This window comes from Coregonus clupeaformis, chromosome 28 (genome assembly GCF_020615455.1).
Source record: "Coregonus clupeaformis isolate EN_2021a chromosome 28, ASM2061545v1, whole genome shotgun sequence".
NCBI lineage: Eukaryota > Metazoa > Chordata > Actinopteri > Salmoniformes > Salmonidae > Coregonus > Coregonus clupeaformis.
This window is the reverse complement of record NC_059219.1, coordinates 3,797,126-3,811,505: the sequence shown is the minus strand read 5'-3', so window position 1 is coordinate 3,811,505 and position 14,380 is coordinate 3,797,126. Positions and strand designations below refer to the sequence as shown.

The window sequence follows — 14,380 nt, the reverse complement described above, 5'->3', positions numbered from 1 at the left end:
TTAAGATCAGACGTCTGTATAAATGCAATTTGTCACAGATTTGTTCCTGGTTTTATGCATGACCTGATTCCGTGAGAGGCCTGCTCCATATGGTTCCGTTTATGACCCTGTTTCTGTGTACGTCCCTGTTTCTATGTATGACCGTGGTTCTATGCATGACGTTGGTTCTGTGTCTGACCTGGTTCTGTGTCCTGTGTCCTCCTCAGGACTCTGATCCAGGGGGATAAGAAGGCTGGGTTCTCCATCTTCTGGGCTGATGATGGTCTGGACACGGGTCCCATCCTGCTCCAGAGAGAGTGTCTTGTGGAACCCAACGACACAGTGGACACCCTCTACAATCGCTTCCTCTTTCCAGAGGGCATCAAGGCCATGGTAACCATAGCAACGCACCATCATCTCCCTCTGTCCATCCTCGGATCACAGTCAGGATAAAACATACCACAGTCCCATGTGAATGGTGTAACGGTTGATGTGTACTACATTTAACACTGCTGTAACACGTAACACACTGACATTGCTTGGGGGTTGGTGTATTCCTTTTGTGCAGGTGGAGTCAGTGCAGCTGATCGCTGATGGGAAGGCCCCACGTATCCCCCAGACAGAGGAGGGGGCCAGCTACGAGGGTATCCAGAAGAAGTCCAACTCCAAGGTGAGATAGTGAATGTGGTGTGAAGCATCAACAACGAGAGACACAGCGTCACCTGGTTAAGGCTGTTTGTAGAGAATGGTGGAAAGTAAGTCAAATATCATGTTAGGAAATAACCATTCAAATAATTTCCTGTCTTTCTTTTCCTCTCACTTTTTTGCCCAAACTATTATGTTTTTTCTGAAAACTGTTTAGGACAGTTTGATGTTGCTCAATTTGTAGCCATTTAATTCCACAATATGTCCATTCATTACTCAGTTTGGAAAAGTCCTGTTTAGCGAGAGTGTGATGTACTAGGGCCAGTAATGAAATGAGGGGTTGTCTAAGGAGGGGGGTAGGGCTGGTTTGAGGGGGTGGGGAGTGTTAACTTACTAGATCCTATAGCACTGGCCAACATTCTTAAGGCGAGGAGGGAGTGGGGAGTGGGGGGTTATTTTTAAGGTCCCTCTTCCTAGTGTTGCATAATAAGCTGCCAACTGTTTGGTCCCCACCTGGTTCCTAGAAACGAATTAAAGAAGCGTCTGAAAAGGAATATTTTCTTCGTCTCTCCTCCAGGTCAACCTAGCCCAGCCGGCAGAGGCTATCCACAACTGGATCCGCGGCCACGACAAAGTCCCCGGGGCGTGGACGGTCATTGATGGTCAGGTGCGTTCCCAAAAACGCACACACACATTACATTTACAGTGTGTGTATGAACTGTACGTAGTGTCTAATGTTCTGTTTCTGTATTACTGTGTGTGTGTGTGTGTCTGTCTCATTGGCAGTGTGTCAATTGAACCCGTGTCCTCTCTCTGTCTCTCCTTAGACTGTGACTCTGTACGGGTCGTCCATGCTGGGGGAGTCGGTGCCAGCCGGTCAGCCCCTGGAGTTAGAGGGGGCGTCCCAGCCTGGTGTCGTCACCAAGAACGGCCTGGTTCTGTACGGGTCAGATAGCAAAGCGGTGAGTCACAGGAAATGAGATCAATGGGAAATGAATAGGGAAATGTACAGGCAAGTGTCTAGTGGGAACCCTGTTGGCTTTATTGCCTGTGATGTAACAGAGCACTATAAAGTATCTATCAACCTCCGATGGCTTCTAAAGTTCATTTTGAGAATAGTTTCTCCAGTTTAGTTATTAAGACATAGCTCGGGCTTAACCCTAACTCTTTGTTGCCTCGCCTCCTTCCTCTCCTCACCCTCGTCCTCCTCTGGTTCCTCCACAGCTGATGGTGAAGAACCTGCAGTTTGAGGATGGGAAGATGATCTCTGCTGCTAAGTACTTCTCTTCAGGAGACACCGCCAGCGTGGAGCTGACTGATGATGAGAAGAAGATGGCAGAGGAGATACGAGTATGTTTCTCATTGTATCTCTGAAGGCTTCCACATAGCCATGTGTGATAGTTTGACACTACTAGAACATGAATCTGTTACTTAGTATACCACCATGTTGTAAATGCATGATTCAGATAGAAGCTGTTCAATTAGCGCCACTGATTCAGTGTGTTGTCACTCCAGGACATCTGGAAAGGCATTCTGAGCAACGTTGCTGCCATTGAGGAAACCACAGACTTCTTCAAGTCAGGAGCTGCTTCTATGGACGTGGTCAGGTGAGTGTATGCTTTCACTGGCATTGACCTGGTTTAACCCTGCAGTTTTTTGTTATATTTTTTATTAACAGTGATTTTGATCATCATGGTGACTTTTGTGACCCTAGTTGACCCCATTGTACCTGAGTGACTTAATCTCCTATGACCTGACATAACTTCACTATGACCCTGATATAACCCCATCCTATCCTCAGGCTGGTAGAGGAGATCAAGCAGAAGTGTGCAGGGTTGCAGCTGCAGAATGAGGATGTGTACATGGCCACCACCTTCCAGGACTTCATCCAGATGTTTGTGAGAAGGCTGAGGGGGGAGGACCAGGAGGAGGAGATGGTCATCGACTATGTGAGTCAGACACACAACTGTCATACAGTAGCCTGGTCCCAGATCTGTTTGTGCTGTCTTGCCAACTCCTATGGTCATTTGTGCAACAATGATCATAGGAGTTGGCAAGACACCACAATTAATGACCAAAGGAGTTGGCAAGACAGTACAAACTGATCTGGGACCAGGCTGGTCATACAGAGCACAGATGGTGTTACTATTGATGGTGATGATAATGAGAAACATACTGTTTACCACTCACTTTCCACTTGTATTTTCAAGTGTTTAAATGACACATGTTATAAGATGATTATAAAACACAGTTGGATCTGTAATTTGTCTTTGACGTGTAATGTTATGCCACTGTCATGGTTTTGTTCCCAGGCAATGAAAGACGTTAACAACATGACGGTGAAGATGCCTTGGCAGTGTTTCATCAATGGCAAGTTTGAGGACGCAGAGAACGGCAAGACCGCCGATACTATCAACCCTGCCGATGGCTCTGTGAGTTGTAATGCTATACATACAGATAGACACACACATATCCTACTATTACTCATCTATCATACTTAGATATACACTCTCACATACACACTGACTTATGTCATTAAATGTTTTCCCTAGGTGATCTGTAAGGTAGCCTACGCGTCAGTGGGAGATGTGGACCGGGCGGTAGCAGCAGCCAAAGAGGCCTTTGAGGTTGGCCCCTGGGGCAGGATGAACCCTAGAGATCGTGGCACCCTGCTGTACAAGTGAGCACCAAGCTTACAGCACCTCCTAGAGGCCTGGTGGAGATCTGCCTCGACTCATTATGGAGTATAGTTACTATCAGGGAACTTGTTTATATAGTGCAGATTTATATCCATTTATACAACAATAGTATATTTTGAGGACAACGACTGCCAGCGGAACCTTGAACCTACCTCCATCTCTTTTGCTGACCTCCCCTCCCTACCAGGCTGGCTGACCTTATGGAGGAGCACCAGGAGGAGTTGGCCACCATAGAGTCCATAGATTCTGGAGCTGTCTACACCCTGGCACTGAAGACCCACGTAGGCATGTCCATCCAGACCTTCCGCTACTTCGCCGGCTGGTGTGACAAGATCCAGGTACAGTTTCACCTGCATGGACCATATAAATATAAAGATGTTTGGAGCAGTTTGTATGATGAAACTGGCTCCACCTCTTTTTATAATAATAATATGCCATTTAGCAGACGCTTTTATCCAAAGCGACTTACAGTCATGCGTGCATAATTTTTTTTTGTGTATGGGTGGTCCCGGGGATCGAACCCACTACCTTGGCGTTACAAGCGCCGTTACAAGCGCCGTGCTCTACCAGCTGAGCTACAGAGGATCACACTTCCCTGTTGCCATATACTGACCTACTAGTGAGTAGATATTTTCAGTAATCTAGTAGTCTAAGGATATCTTCTATTACATCCTGTCTGCTACAGGGCAAGACGATACCCATCAACCAGGCCAGGCCCAATCGCAATCTGACCTTTACCAAGAAGGAACCTCTGGGGTAAGGGGTCAGAGTTCACATGTGATACAACTCTACTAGGAAATATCAATATGGATTTAGATATGAACATGATTCATGAGTAGTGGTTTTAGTATGAGTATTGGTTGTAGTAACCACTGCATTTGGCTGACCTGTGGCACCTGCTCATGGTGAGTGTTGTGTGTTTCCTGGGTGCCAGTGTGTGTGCCATCGTCATTCCCTGGAACTACCCACTCATGATGCTGGCATGGAAGAGTGCCGCTTGCCTTGCTGCTGGAAACACACTGGTCCTGAAACCTGCACAGGTGAGAACACGCACCTGCATACGTTACAACAGATTCAGTCATAGATTTTATACCAGCAGTTGAACAACTTATGTAACATGGCAGTCACACACGACATTACCTGTCACACACAACTCTACCTAACGTAACCTTTCTCTGTAGGCCTACGTGTTAAAATAGCCTCTCTAGCACTGCACATTGCTGAACCACATATGTGAATATCAGTTTTTCCTTTGACTCACTTGTCTCTTGAAGAGTTTCCTGTGTCCACAGCAAGGAACGTGTTTCACTCTCACTCTCTGCTCTCGTCCAAAAGGTTACTCCTCTGTCAGCCCTGAAGTTTGCTGAGCTGACTGTGAAGGCTGGAATTCCCAAGGGAGTCATCAACATCGTACCTGGCTCAGGTAACAGGACACAAGGGAGCAAGGGCTTGTGGGAAGGGAGAGGTCCTCCAGGAGATCTCTCACTCCATCTCCCCCTCTCTACCACCCTCTCTCCCCCATCTCTACTTCCCTTTCTCCCCCTGGCGCCCTCTCACCCCTTTCTCTCTCTCCACCTCCCTCTCCCCCATCTCTCTAATAGGTGGGATGGTGGGACAGCGCATGTCTGACCACCCAGACATCCGTAAACTGGGCTTCACAGGCTCCACTCCTATCGGCAAACAGATCATGAAAAGGTACAGTAGGGGGCTGGGACCCCACTTATTCCTGATTGGCTGATTTTGGGCTACTTCCTGCTCATGCTCACGTGTCATTTCCTGTTGCAGCTGTGCGCTGAGTAACCTGAAGAAGGTTTCTCTGGAGCTGGGAGGGAAGTCTCCACTCATCATTTTCAGCGACTGTGACATGGACAAGGCTGTGCGCATGGTGAGAGAGGGAGAGAAAGAAGGAAAAGAGGAGAGAGACTTCATACCTGTGTCTTTTAACTTATTCACTGACCTGCTTTTATTTACTTCATCTTCCCTTCCCCTCCATCTCTCTTTCTGCAGGGTATGAGTTCTGTGTTCTTCAACAAAGGAGAGAACTGCATCGCTGCTGGACGCCTGTTCGTGGAGGAGGCCATACATGATGAGTACATCAGGAGAGTGGTGAGTGTCTTCAACCCTCCCACAACAGTGCAAAACACACAATACACTTTACCTCTTCCTCTTCAAATCAAATCAAATGTATTGGTCACATACACATGGTTAGCAGATGTTATTGCGAGTGTAGCGAAATGCTTGTGCTTCTAGTTTCGACAGTGCAGCAATATCTAGCAAGTAATATCTAACAGTTCCACAACAAAAACCTAATACACACAAATCTAAGTAAAGGAATGGAATAAGAATATATAAAAATATGGATGAGAAATGTCATTATCAGAGTGGCATAGGCTAAGATGCAATAGATAGTATAGAATACAGTATATGCAGTTGAAGTCGGAAGTTTACATACACCTTAGCCAAATACATTTAAACTCAGTTTTTCACAATTCCTGACATTTAATCCTAGTAAAAATTCCCTGTCTTAGGTCAGTTAGGATCACCACTTTATTTTAAGAATGTGAAATGTCAGAATAATAGTAGAGATAATGATTTATTTAAGCTTTTATTTCTTTTATCACATTCCTAGTGGGTCAGAAGTTTACATACACTCAATTAGTATTTGGTAGCATTGCCTTTAAATTGTTTAACTTGGGTCAAACGTTTCGGGTAGCCTTCCACAAGCTTCCCACAATAAGTTGGGTGAATTTTGGCCCATTCTTCCTGACAGAGCTGGTGTAACTGAGTCAGGTTTGTAGGCCTCCTTGCTCTGCCCACACATTTTCTATAGGATTGAGGTCAGGGCTTTGTGATGGCCACTCCAATACCTTGACTTTGTTGTCCTTAAGCCATTTTGCCACAACTTTGGAAGTATGCTTGGGGTCATTGTCCATTTGGAAGACCCATTTGCGACCAAGCTTTAACTTCCTGACTGATGTCTTGAGATGTTGCTTCAATATATCCACATAATTTTCCTTCCTCATGATGCCATCTATTTTGTGAAGTGCACCAGTCCCTCTTGCAGCAAAGCACCCCCACAGTATGATGCTGCCACCCCCATGCTTCACGGTTGGGATGGAGTTCTTCGGCTTGCAAGCGTCACCACTTTTCCTCCAAACATAACAATGGTCATTATGGCCAAACAGTTCTATTTTTGTTTAATCAGACCAGAGGACATTTCTCCAAAAAGTACGATCTTTGTCCCCATGTGCAGTTGCAAACCATAGTCTGGCTTTTTTATGACGGTTTTGGAGCAGTGGCTTCTTCCTTGCTGAGCGGCCTTTCAGGTTATGTCGATATAGGACTCGTTTTACTGTGGATATAGATACTTTTGTACCTGTTTCCTCCAGCATCTTCACAAGGTCCTTTGCTGTTGTTCTGGGATTGATTTGCACAATTCGCACCAAAGTATGTTCATCTCTAGGAGACAGAACGCGTCTCCTTCCTGAGCGGTATGACGGCTGCGTGGTCCCATGGTGTTTATACTTGCGTACTATTGTTTGTACAGATGAATGTGGTACCTTCAGGCGTTTGGAAATTGCTCCCAAGGATGAACAAGACTTGTGGAGGTCTACAATTTTTTTTCTGAGGTCTTGGCTGATTTCTTTTGATTTTCCCATGATGTCAAGCAAAGAGGCACTGAGTTTGAAGGTAGGCCTTGAAATACATCCACAGGTACACCTCCAATTGACTCAAATTATGTCAATTAGCCTATCAGAAGCTTCTAAAGCCATGACATCATTTTCTGGAATGTTCCAAGCTGTTTAAAGGCACAGTCAACTTAGTGTATGTAAACTTCTGACCCACTGGAATTGTGATACAGTGAATTATAAGTGAAACAATTGTTGGAAAAATTACTTGTGTCATGCACAAAGTAGATGTCCTAACCGACTTGCCAAAACTATAGTTTGTTAACAAGAAATGTGTGGAGTGGTTGAAAAACAAGTTTTAATGACTCCAACCTAAGTGTATGTAAACGTCCGACTTCAACTGTACATATGAGATGGGTAATGCAAGATATGTAAACATTATTAAGATAGTATAGAATACAGTATATACATATGAGATGGGTACTGCAAGATATGTAAACATTATTAAAGTGGCATTATGAAAGTGACTAGTGTTCAATTTATTCAAGTGGCCAGTGATTTTCAAGTCTGTATGTAGGCAGAAGCCTCTCTGTGCTAGTGATGGCTGTTTAACAGTCTGATGGCCTTGAGATAGAATATGTTTTTCAGTCTCTCGGTCCCAGCTTTGACGCACCTGTACTGACCTCGCCTTCTGGATGATAACGGGGTGAACAGGCAGTGGCTCAGGTGGTAGTTGTCCTTGATTATCTTTTTGGCCTTCCTGTGACATCGGGTGCTGTAGGTGTCCTGGAGGGCAGGTAGTTTGCCCCCGGTGATGTGTTGTGCAGACCGCACCACCCTCTGGAGAGCCCTGCGGTTGTGGGTGGTGCAGTTGCCATACCAGGCGGTGATACAGCCCGACAGGATGCTCTCAATTGTGCATCTGTAAAAGTTTGTGAGGGTTTTAGGTGACAGGCCTACATCAGTGATATGTACGGTGAGGAACCTAAAACTTTCCACCTTCTCCACTGCTGTCCCGTCGATGTGGATAGGGGGGTACTCCCTCTGCTGTTTCCTGAAGTCCACGATCATCTCCTTTGTTTAGTTGACATTGAGTGAGAAGTTATTTTCCTGGCACCACACTCCGACAGCCCTCACCTCCTCCCTGTAGGCTGTCTCATCGTTGTTGGTAATCAAGGCTACTACTGTTGTGTTGTCTGCAAACTTGATGATTGAGTTGGAGGCGTGCATTGCGACGCAGTCATGGGTGAACAGGGAGTTCCTCCGTTTCCTCCACCACACAACAGCTGAGTCTCTGTGTGGCATAGCTCAAGGGTCTCTCAATATCATTTTCCTCATAGCTTTTGCATTCCTCCTCTTCCTCCGTCTCCCCTGCTCTTCCTCCCATCAGGTGGAGGAGATAAAGAAGATGAAGGTGGGTGATCCTCTGGACCGCTCCACGGACCACGGGCCCCAGAACCACAAGGCCCACATGGACAAGCTGGTGGAGTACTGTGAAGTGGGACTGAAGGAGGGCGCCACGCTGGTGTACGGGGGCAAACAAGTGGACAGGCCAGGTAAACACTTTTGAAGCAGTGTGTTTCCAACACTATAGGCCCCTCTTAGTATCACAGTATGCACTCATACCAAAGTAGCTATAGTAGAATAACCTTTGTTCAAATCAAATCAAATTGTTTTAGTCACATACACAGTATTTAGCAGATGTTATTGCGGGTGCAGCGAAATGCTTGTTTTCCTAGCTCCAACAGTGCAGTATTATCTAACAATACACACAAATCTAAAAGTAAAAGAATGGAATTAAGAAATATAGAAATATTAGAACGAGCATTGTCAGAGTCCGGAGGATAAATATACACTACCGGTGAAAAGTTTTAGAACACCTACTCATTCAAGAGTTTTTCTTTATTTTTACTATTTTCTACATTGTAGAATAATAGTGAAGACATCAAAACTATGAAATAACACATATGGAATCATGTAGTAACCCAAAAAGTGTTAAACAAATAGGCACCCTTTGCACACTCTTGGCATTCTCTCAACCAGCTTCATGAGGTAGTCACCTGGAATGAATTTTAATTACATTTTAATTTTACATTTTAGTCATTTAGCAGACACTCTTATCCAGAGCGACTTACAGTTAGCTCTACCAACTGAGCTACAGGTGTGCCTTCTTAAAAGTTAATTTGTGGAATTTCTTTCCTTCTTAATGCTTTTGAGCCAATCAGTTGTGTTGTGACAAGGTAGGGGGGTATACAGAAGATAGCCCTATTTGGTAAAAGACCTAGTCCATATTATGGCAAGAACAGCTCAAATAAGCAAAGAGAAACGAAAGTCCATCATTACTTTAAGACATGAAGGTTAGTCAATACGGAAAATGTCAAGAACTTTGAAAGTTTCTTCAAGTGCAGTCGCAAAAACCATCAAGCGCTATGATGAAACTAGCTCTCATGAGGACCGCCACAGGAATGGAAGACCCACCCAGAGTTACCTCTGCTGCAGAGGATAAGTTCATTAGAGTTAACTGCACCTCAGATTGCAGCCCAAATAAATGCTTCAAAGAGTTCAAGTAACAGACACATCTCAACATCAACTGTTCAGAGGAGACTGTGTGAATCAGGCCTTCATGGTCGAATTGCTGCAAATAAGCCACTACTAAAGGACACCAATAATAAGAAGAGACTTGCTTGGGCCAAGAAACACGAGCAATGGACATTAGACTGGTGGAAATGTGTCCTTTGGTCTGGAGTCCAAATTGGAAATGTTTGGTTTCAACCGCCGTGTCTTTGTGAGACGCGGTGTGGGTGAACGGATGATCTCTGCATGTGTATTTCCCACCGTAAAGCATGGAGGAGGAGGTGTTATGGTGTGGGGGTGCTTTGTTGGTGACACTGTCTGTGATTAATTTAGAATTCAAGGCACACTTAACCAGCATGGCTATCACAGCATTCTGCAGCGATACGCCCTCCCATCTGGTTTGGGCTTAGTGGGACTATCATTTGTTTTTCAACAGGACAATGACCCAACACACCTCCAGGCTGTGTAAGGGCTATTTTACCAAGAAGGAGAGTGATGGAGTGCTGCATCAGATGACCTGGCCTCCACAATCCCCCGACCTCAACCCAATTGAGATGGTTTGGGATGAGTCGGACCGCAGAGTGAAGGAAAAGCAGCCAACAAGTGCTCAGCATATGTGTGAACTCCTTCAAGACTGTTAGAAAAGCATTCCAGGTGAAGCTGGTTGAGAGAATGTCAAGAGTATGCAAAGCTGTCATCAAGGCAAAGGGTGGCTATTTGAAGAATCTCAAATATAAAATATATTTTGATTTGTTTAACACTTTTTTGGTTACTACATGATTCCATATGTGTTATTTCATAGTTCTGATGTCTTCACTATTATCCTACAATGTAGAAAATAGTAAAAATAAAGAAAAACCCTTGAATGAGTAGGTGTGTCCAAACTTTTGACTGGTACTGTATATATACACTGCTCAAAAAAATAAAGGGAACACTTAAACAACACAATGTAACTCCAAGTCAATCACACTGTGAAATCAAACTGTCCACTTAGGAAGCAACACTGATTGACAATAAATTTCACATGCTGTTGTGCAAATGGAATAGACAACAGGTGGAAATTATAGGCAATTAGCAAGACACCCCCAATAAAGAAGTGGTTCTGCAGGTGGTGACCACAGACCACTTCTCAGTTCCAATGCTTCCTGGCTGATGTTTTGGTCACTTTTGAATGCTGTCGGTGCTTTCACTCTAGTGGTAGCATGAGACGGAGTCTACAACCCACACAAGTGGCTCAGGTAGTGCAGCTCATCCAGGATGGCACATCAATGCGAGCTGTGGCAAGAAGGTTTGCTGTGTCTGTCAGCGTAGTGTCCAGAGCATGGAGGCGCTACCAGGAGACAGGCCAGTACATCAGGAGATGTGGAGGAGGCCGTAGGAGGGCAACAACCCAGCAGCAGGACCGCTACCTCCGCCTTTGTGCAAGGAGGAGCAGGAGGAGCACTGCCAGAGCCCTGCAAAATGACCTCCAGCAGGCCACAAATGTGCATGTGTCTGCTCAAACGGTCAGAAACAGACTCCATGAGGGTGGTATGAGGGCCCGACGTCCACAGGTGGGGGTTGTGCTTACAGCCCAACAACGTGCAGGACGTTTGGCATTTGCCAGAGAACACCAAGATTGGCAAATTCACCACTGGCGCCCTGTACTCTTCACAGATGAAAGCAGGTTCACACTGAGCACGTGACAGACGTGACAGAGTCTGGAGACGCCGTGGAGAACGTTCTGCTGCCTGCAACATCCTCCAGCATGACCGGTTTGGCGGTGGGTCAGTCATGGTGTGGGGTGGCATTTCTTTGGGGGGGCCGCACAGCCCTCCATGTGCTCGCCAGAGGTAGCCTGACTGCCATTAGGTACCGAGATGAGATCCTCAGACCCCTTGTGAGACCATATGCTGGTGCGGTTGGCCCTGGGTTCCTCCTAATGCAAGACAATGCTAGACCTCATGTGGCTGGAGTGTGTCAGCAGTTCCTGCAAGAGGAAGGAATTGATGCTATGGACTAGCCCGCCCGTTCCCCAGACCTGAATCCAATTGAGCACATCTTGGACATCCACCAACGCCACGTTGCACCACAGACTGTCCTGGAGTTGGCGGATGCTTTAGTCCAGATCTGGGAGGAGATCCCTCAGGAGACCATCCGCCACCTCATCAGGAGCATGCCCAGGCGTTGTAGGGAGGTCATACAGGCACGTGGAGGCCACACACACTACTGAGCCTCATTTTGACTTGTTTTAAGGACATTGCATCAAAGTTGGATCAGCCTGTAGTGTGGTTTTCCTCTTTAATTTTGAGGGTGACTCCAAATCCAGACCAAATCCAGAATTTCATTCATTCAGATCTAGGATGTGTTATTTTAGTGTTCCCTTTATTTTTTTGAGCAGTGTATATATACACTACCATTCAAAAGTTTGGGGTCACTTAGAAATGTCCTTGTTTTTTTGTCCATTAAAATAACATCAAATTGATCGGAAATACAGTGTAGACATTGTTAATGTTGTAAATGGCTGTTGTAGCTGGAAACGGCTGATTTGTAATGGAACATCTACATAGGCATGCAGAGGCCCATTATCAGCAACCATTAGTCATGTGTTCCAATGGCACGTTGTGTTTGCTAATCCACGTTTATCATTTTAAAAGGCTGATTGATCATTAGAAAACCCTTTTGCAAATATGTTAGCACAGCTGGAAACTGCTGTGCTGATTAAAGAAGCAATAAAACTCGCCTTCTTGAGACTAGTTGAGTATCTGGAGCATCAGCAATTGTGGTTTCGATTACAGGATCAAAATGGCCAAAAACAAATAACTTTCTTCTGAAACTCGTCAGTCTATTCTTGTTCTGAGAAATGAAGGCTATTCCATGCGAGAAATTGCCAAGAAACTGAAGATCTCGTACAATGCTGTGTACTACTCCCTTCACAGAACAGCACAAACTGGCTCTAACGAGAATAGAAAGAGGAGTGGGAGGCCCCGGTGCACAACTGAGCAAGAGGACAAATACATTAGAGTGTCTAGTTTGAGAAACAGACGCCTCACAGGTCCTCAACTGGCAGCTTCATTAAATAGTACCCGCAAACCATCAGTCTCAATGTCAACAGTGAAGAGGCGACTCCGGGATGCTGACCTAGGCAGAGTTGCAAAGTCCAGTGTCTGTGTTCTTTTGCCCATCTTAATCTTTTATTTTTATTGGCCAGTCTGAGATATGGCTTTTTCTTTGCAACAGGACTGATGGTTGCTGATAATGGGCCTCTGTACGCCTATGTAGATATTCCATTAAAAATCAGCCGTTTCCAGCTACAATAGCCATTTACAACATTAACAATGTCTATACTGTATTTCTGATCAATTTGATGTTATTTTAATGGACAAAAAAATTGCTTTTCTTTCGAAAACAAGGACATTTCTAAGTGACCCCAAACTTTTGAACGGTAGTGTATATGTGATGTATAGACATTATGGACAGTATGTGGATAGAATATGTAGTATATCTGATGAATACGTAGGATAGGATAGTATATGTACAGCAATAGTTTAATTGTTAGTAACATAAGACTGGCTAGTGAATACTGATTATACAGTACTACACAATTGGAGGCCACTGTAATGCAATGTTTCAGCTAACCACCTTCATCATCATTGCTAACTACACTGTGATGGGGTTTCCCTCCAGGGTTCTTCATGGAGCCCACACTGTTTACAGACGTGGAGGATCACATGTTCATCGCCAAAGAGGAGTCCTTTGGCCCCATCATGGTGGTGTCCAAGTTCAAAGACGGGTACATCTCCTCAGTCGTTAGAGATAGAGCCTTTCCTCATCACAGACCCAAGTAATAGACTTGTTTGTGGTTCCCAACCCTGACCAACGTCCTTTTTCTCCCCATCTGACCTTCAGTGACATAGATGGCGTGCTAAACAGAGCCAACGACACCGAGTTCGGCCTGGCATCCGGCGTGTTCACGCGTGACATCAACAAGGCCATGTACGTGAGCGAGAGGCTGGACGCCGGGACCGTGTTCGTCAACACTTACAACAAGACTGACGTTGCCTCGCCGTTCGGCGGTTTCAAACAGTCCGGCTTCGGCAAAGACCTTGGTGAGTCTGGGGTTAATCATGTAATAATTTAGGCAAGGGGTTTCATGTTGAATACTGTCATATTGGAATGTGGATTATATTGTATACTGATTTTTGTTGGTGGTCTGTCATAAATACATTTCCATTTAATTTTCTTGAAGCATAGTCCAGAGTTCAAAGAGAATGGGCCTAGGAGCTTTGAATAGCCTTGTGAGACCAACATGCTTGATTTGAGTTTGACTGATTAACTATGCTTCTGTTCTGTCGGCAGGAGAGGATGCTCTTAACGAATACCTCAGGACCAAAGCAGTGACTGTGGAGTACTGAGGCAGCCTGCCCCTCCTAATAAACTGTTACCACGACTGATCAATCAATCCACCTGATCACGACTCACCAGTCCGTCTCGATCGGGAGTCCAACTTCTGCTTTGCTAACAGCAGGTGTGTGAGAGAGTAGACATTTGATGTGTAGCCTACCCTCTGCCACGACCTCGTCTCAAGGTGCCTACAGTTTTTTGCATTCTGTTCGGGAACTTGCATTACGGACACATCATGGACACAGGCGGTTTTCCCCACAGTTACTAAAGGGAAATCGCACATATCAAACACAGAGGTGGATTTCAGTATTCCGGAACCAGAGCCAAGGTGGATTTGACTGGATCAACCCCCCTTTACTTCGAGTTTTCAAGGTTTCGGTTCCTCCACTCATCATGAAAGAACATTTAGCTTTTCAAAAGCTGAGCGCTTCAGGCAATCTCCTCCTGCTCTGTAGATGCTGTATTTTTAGA

The 14,380-nt window shown here is 45.2% G+C and overlaps 1 protein-coding gene across 1 annotated transcript in view; it reads left to right on the top strand.

Annotated features, from left to right (window-relative positions):
* The window catches only part of LOC121543627 (mitochondrial 10-formyltetrahydrofolate dehydrogenase-like), a 24,235-nt gene extending 9,855 nt beyond the window's left edge, over positions 1–14,380 (top strand). Inside the window, exons 4-23 of the mRNA XM_041853647.2 lie at positions 207–372; positions 548–649; positions 1,202–1,291; positions 1,452–1,586; positions 1,849–1,974; positions 2,140–2,231; positions 2,426–2,573; positions 2,937–3,056; positions 3,177–3,304; positions 3,511–3,661; positions 4,009–4,079; positions 4,258–4,363; positions 4,659–4,746; positions 4,925–5,018; positions 5,109–5,208; positions 5,331–5,429; positions 8,343–8,508; positions 13,193–13,298; positions 13,415–13,614; positions 13,865–14,380. Of these exons, the coding sequence (XP_041709581.2) occupies positions 207–372; positions 548–649; positions 1,202–1,291; positions 1,452–1,586; positions 1,849–1,974; positions 2,140–2,231; positions 2,426–2,573; positions 2,937–3,056; positions 3,177–3,304; positions 3,511–3,661; positions 4,009–4,079; positions 4,258–4,363; positions 4,659–4,746; positions 4,925–5,018; positions 5,109–5,208; positions 5,331–5,429; positions 8,343–8,508; positions 13,193–13,298; positions 13,415–13,614; positions 13,865–13,920 (2,344 nt within the window). The 3' untranslated portion in view covers positions 13,921–14,380. The remainder of the gene's footprint in view (positions 1–206; positions 373–547; positions 650–1,201; positions 1,292–1,451; positions 1,587–1,848; positions 1,975–2,139; positions 2,232–2,425; positions 2,574–2,936; positions 3,057–3,176; positions 3,305–3,510; positions 3,662–4,008; positions 4,080–4,257; positions 4,364–4,658; positions 4,747–4,924; positions 5,019–5,108; positions 5,209–5,330; positions 5,430–8,342; positions 8,509–13,192; positions 13,299–13,414; positions 13,615–13,864) is intronic.